At 40.1% G+C, this 4,553-nt stretch overlaps 1 protein-coding gene across 1 annotated transcript; it reads left to right on the top strand.

Moving 5' to 3' along the window:
- The first annotated feature begins 1,431 nt into the window (after window positions 1–1,431).
- On the top strand, window positions 1,432–4,137 carry EMB2731 (ER membrane protein complex subunit 8/9 homolog). The gene is made up of 5 exons (XM_087371698.1): window positions 1,432–2,121; window positions 2,480–2,632; window positions 2,719–2,778; window positions 2,963–3,135; window positions 3,486–4,137. The coding sequence occupies exons 1-5, from the start codon at window positions 1,906–1,908 to the stop codon at window positions 3,514–3,516; spliced, it is 633 nt and encodes a 210-aa protein (XP_087227824.1). The 5' UTR covers window positions 1,432–1,905; the 3' UTR covers window positions 3,517–4,137.
- The last annotated feature ends 416 nt before the right edge of the window (window positions 4,138–4,553 follow it).

The following is a 4,553-nucleotide window of genomic DNA, read 5'->3' as shown; positions in this document are numbered from 1 at the left end:
TCATTGTTTTAGTTATTTTCTATTCTCTTTACCAAGCTATGCATGGCTTCTAGAAGGACATCAAAGTGATTCATTTAAAACTGTAAAGGTAGCCCTGTTGACATTTTTTTTCTCTTTTAAGAAAAAAAAGGTGAGCCTGGCATTCAAAACAACAACAATGGCATTCAAAACAACAACAATGAACCCAAACAAATCAATTGATAACATCTTGCACAAATAGAACTTAAGTCATGCCATGATTTATATTTACACACCAAGCGAGTGTTTATTTGACGCAATCGCATACCTATTGAAAAATGGGATGACCTTTGAACAACTACGCACTATAACAATCCAAAATTTTGTTTCGAACTTACACAACAATGATCAACACACAATAAACTGTTTCAACACATATTTGGATTTTAAAATGCATAATGGATACCTTACATGAATCAGTGTTCCGATATAATGTGGTGGTCTTTGGGGAGATAGATTTTCCATTGCATGGCTTTCAAAGTTCCTTCAAAGACCAATCCGAGTGTGGTCATCTGCAACCAGAAGGATATGTATGCAGTGCGGCAATGAAAATGTATCGACCCCAATATGGTTCTTGTATAATGACATTTCTATATATCCTTACCGCTTTGAGCCAATTGTTGAAATGACAACTCAATCAATCTGATGATGAAGTTGTAATTCTTGTAGTAACTACAGACCCAGATCTCGCACCTAGTGTTGAAAACCAGCACTCAATTGACGATATCCTCTGTTATCAACACAGCACTGGTGATTGTTTATTCGATACAATAAAGTACTTAGTCGATAGTATTGGACTCTAAAAATATACTTAGTCGATACAATAAAGTACTTAGTCGATACTATTGATGCAAATAAGTTTCTAAATCAACGGATGCAAGATCGAAGGATGATATTTCATATGGTTGTAGTCCATGACACAATATTATTTAGGTTACAACCAAGGATGAGTTATGAGCTCTTGTGAGCGTAGTCTTATTCATGTATTTGTTGGGCTTCAATTTTCAAAAGGCGCAAATCTTTGCACATCACCAAGGCAATATTAAAACACTACCCTGACATTTGCAAGGAGAATCGGGTCTTGATGGACCCTGTGTCATGTCTCATGTTTATATTTTTTTTCGTTCTTTTTTTTCCTCTTTATGATATTTTCATTAAACGGTAGGATCCAAGTTTTAGTTTAAGATTGTAGTTATGTGCTCCATGAAAAAAAAAAGGAACTTTGAAATATAGAGAGCTATAAGTGGTGGCAATAAGCGGGTCTCTCAAGGTTTAGTAGAGGCTATCCGCTGGCTTTGCGGTAATCTTGCATTTTTTGAACTACATGGATGTATAAATTGTCCTTAAATTTCTTTCACAGAATCGAGCCTCATAAGCCGAAGCGAGTGCTTTTGTGCGTACATGCACGAAATTTTCAATTTCTAGTCTTGACTCTTGAAGGTGGGTGATTGGAGTTTGGACATTGTGGTAATTGTGGAACATGCTATAGCATTGGGTAACTAACATTGTTGAGCACACGCTTAATCTGAGAAATTGGAAAGACGATCAGTGATGGGATCTGGGCGAAGTTGAGGAGAGAGATTGGATCTGGTTCAATCGGAAGGAAGGATCTGGTTCTTGGAGGGCTAGTTTGCCTGCATGTAGGTGCAGAGGGGAAGCCAAAGATTAGGCTTTGTAGAGGTTTTGGATCGAGCTGCAGGGGAGAAAGACTGTCAAGATCGATCAAAGCAATTGGATCTTCTTTTTTCGAAGCAAGCGTGACCGCATACTACCTGGGTTTTGCCGGCCAGTATATATATCCATTTGGTTCGACTATCAAAGGCTTAAGAGCAAGGGCTTCTGTTTTGTAGCAGGAGAAGAGGCCGAAGAAACGAACAGTGACCAGCTATGGTGGGGAAGTATGAGATGGGAGAGAAGGCTTATGTCAAAGCAGTCCTTCACGCTATTAAACATAAGACCTCTGCTGTGAACGGAGTGCTTATCGGGCGAGTCAGTGGCGACGGAGTCGACGGCGGCGATTTCACCTTGCATGTCGTGGATTCAGTGCCTCTTTTCCACAGCCAACTTGCCCTTCTGCCGATGCTCGAGCTCGCCTTATTGCAGGTCTGCCTTGTTTGCTTTTCTTGTGGATGTAGATCGTAGGGCAGTGTCCATTGTATTACTGTTTGTAATGGCCACCCTATTTCGATTCACAGATGTACGCCACACATATTCTTGGAGTCTCTATTTACTTATAGGGATATTAATCCAGGAGACCTACCATTTTCTTTCTTAGCAAGACATTAATGAATGGTGGTTTTCCTTGATTCCACGCTTGAGAATCAAGAGTAACTTATGACTTGTGACACAATTCATCGCTTGTCAACTGGTCCTTCATCATGCTTTCTGTACTTACTGTTTTTAACCGTAAAGCAGAATGTTGGCCATTCATTAAGCGCTCGACTTTCTATACAAAATGCAGATCGATGAGCATTTGGCTTCAGAGCAAGGCGGTTTACAAATTGTAGGTTATTACCATGCAAACGAAAGATTTGATGACTATGAGCTGAACCCAGTTGCACGTAAAATTGCTGACCACGTGATTCGATACTGCCCGCAATCAGTTTTACTTCTGGTATGGTCTGTGGCTTATCTGAATAATGTGCTCAACTTTTTGGTTGTCTGGGGATTCTTACATATGGTCTCTCTTAAAACACACAGTTGGACAATAAACAGCTTTCTTCGTTGCCCAAAAGTGGAAGTCAAAAGTCAGTGCTGCAGGTAAGTGTGTCAACCTTGGGGGCTGATTTTTAGATTATTTCCTCATGTTCACTCGCTTGTATTTGTAGCATTTGAATTGTTGCTACATGATTTCAATCACTGCAAGTATCTTTCCTTTGAGCTCAAGGTAAACGCAACCCTATTAATGAGTATCGTGTATACTAATTTGGGGCTGTACTATCAGCTTTATGTCCGGGATAGTAATCGAATCTGGAAGCCAGCTGGACAGACAGGAATAGCGAGTGGAGAACTAGTGCTGAAAGAAGCTACATCGAACAACTTGCTTATAGCATATATGTCAGAAGGGCGGGATCAGGCAGTGGTGGATTTTGATGAGCACTTAGATGATATCACAAAGTAAGCTGGCTATGTAGCTATTTATTGTCAAATGCACGTACTTTATATCTGCTGTGTACTTCTTTTCAAGGTTCTACAATATCTGTCTCGTTCCATTCCCTGTGGCCTGCTGAGTGGTGTTTCTCCCTTCTTTTCTTTATTATACCCATGCATTATGTATCTTTTCTAGTTTTCCTGATTTAGAATGCCTTCAAATTTGATTGATCAGTTGTAAGCCCATTTTGTTTTTGGCAATGTTGGTTGTGTGTATAATGCTTGCTTTTGCGGCAGGTACAATAGAAACCTATGTTTTTAGCTCCTGTAGCTATCTCCTGATGAGAACTTTAAAATCTTGTTTTTTGTGTTTGCAGGGATTGGCTGAACCGGAGGCTTTTTGACTAGTGTGCTCTGAGGGGGAAGCACCTCATGGCCAAGATAGTGTCAGTGGGTAGGATGCATTTTATACTAATCTTTGATGCTTGGTGCTGCTCTGTTTGAGAGAGAGTTTGCATTGTGATAGATAATGTTGGTAATCAAATTCTTATGTATTTCCTTTTTGGAATTATATACTATTCATAGTGTGCACCACAAATTGATGATTGGACATATTTAAGTCTTACAAAGGTATATCCATAGTGTGCACCACAAAGACACATGTTTAATCACCATATTATATTGATGGTGGGTGCTCACCATTCAGGTCATGATGTATTCCTGTTCACTGCCACAGTATGAGATATCAGAGCATTGTGTTCATGCATGTAGATGTCTTCACATAAGTATTTGAAGCAGGACAAAGATTTCTGAAGTGTCTCAATACACATAGGAAGCAAGCCTCGTTGTTTAAGAGGGGGAGTTCACCATCCATGCTATGTGGAACAATTGAAAGTTTTCTCAAGCCCGCCGTTAAGTCAAGGCTACAGATATTTTGTTTGATTTTATGACACTGGGAAAGTGTCTCGAGACCTTTACCTGGATATTCACACCCTACAAGTCCTCTCAATGAACTTTTGTACCAGTTTCATTTCTCAATGCTATTCATCCAGTTTTCCATAGTTGACACTGACATTTACTTGCTTGATATGCATCCCCCAATCTTGCAGCTCTTGGAATGCTCACTAGATGTTGAAAGCACGTGTGCAGATGGGGATGCATTTTCTTGGGATGCATGTATGCGACATGCCCATTTTTGTGGGATTATGGGAACTGAAGGCCCTAGGGTTGTTGATTTGTGGCATGTGCAGAGCGCCGTGCTTGTGTGTCAAAGAGAGAGAGAGAGAGAGCTCCTTTTATATAACTGCACATGGCCAGCTCTATGCAGTATGAGATGAGATAGCCATTCAGAAGAAAGGAGAAGAAGAAAGTCATAAATGTCTTCAGAAGAAAGATAGCTCAGTGAAACAGCGCATGATAATGCATGAAATCCCGAGAGATGTTCT

This window comes from Dipteris shenzhenensis, chromosome 33 (assembly GCF_047967505.1).
Source record: "Dipteris shenzhenensis isolate YYH24624 ecotype China chromosome 33, Dip_SZ_1.0, whole genome shotgun sequence".
Lineage (NCBI taxonomy): Eukaryota > Viridiplantae > Streptophyta > Polypodiopsida > Gleicheniales > Dipteridaceae > Dipteris > Dipteris shenzhenensis.
The sequence above is the reverse complement of the archived record's forward strand: the minus strand, read 5'-3'. Positions and strand labels throughout refer to the sequence as shown.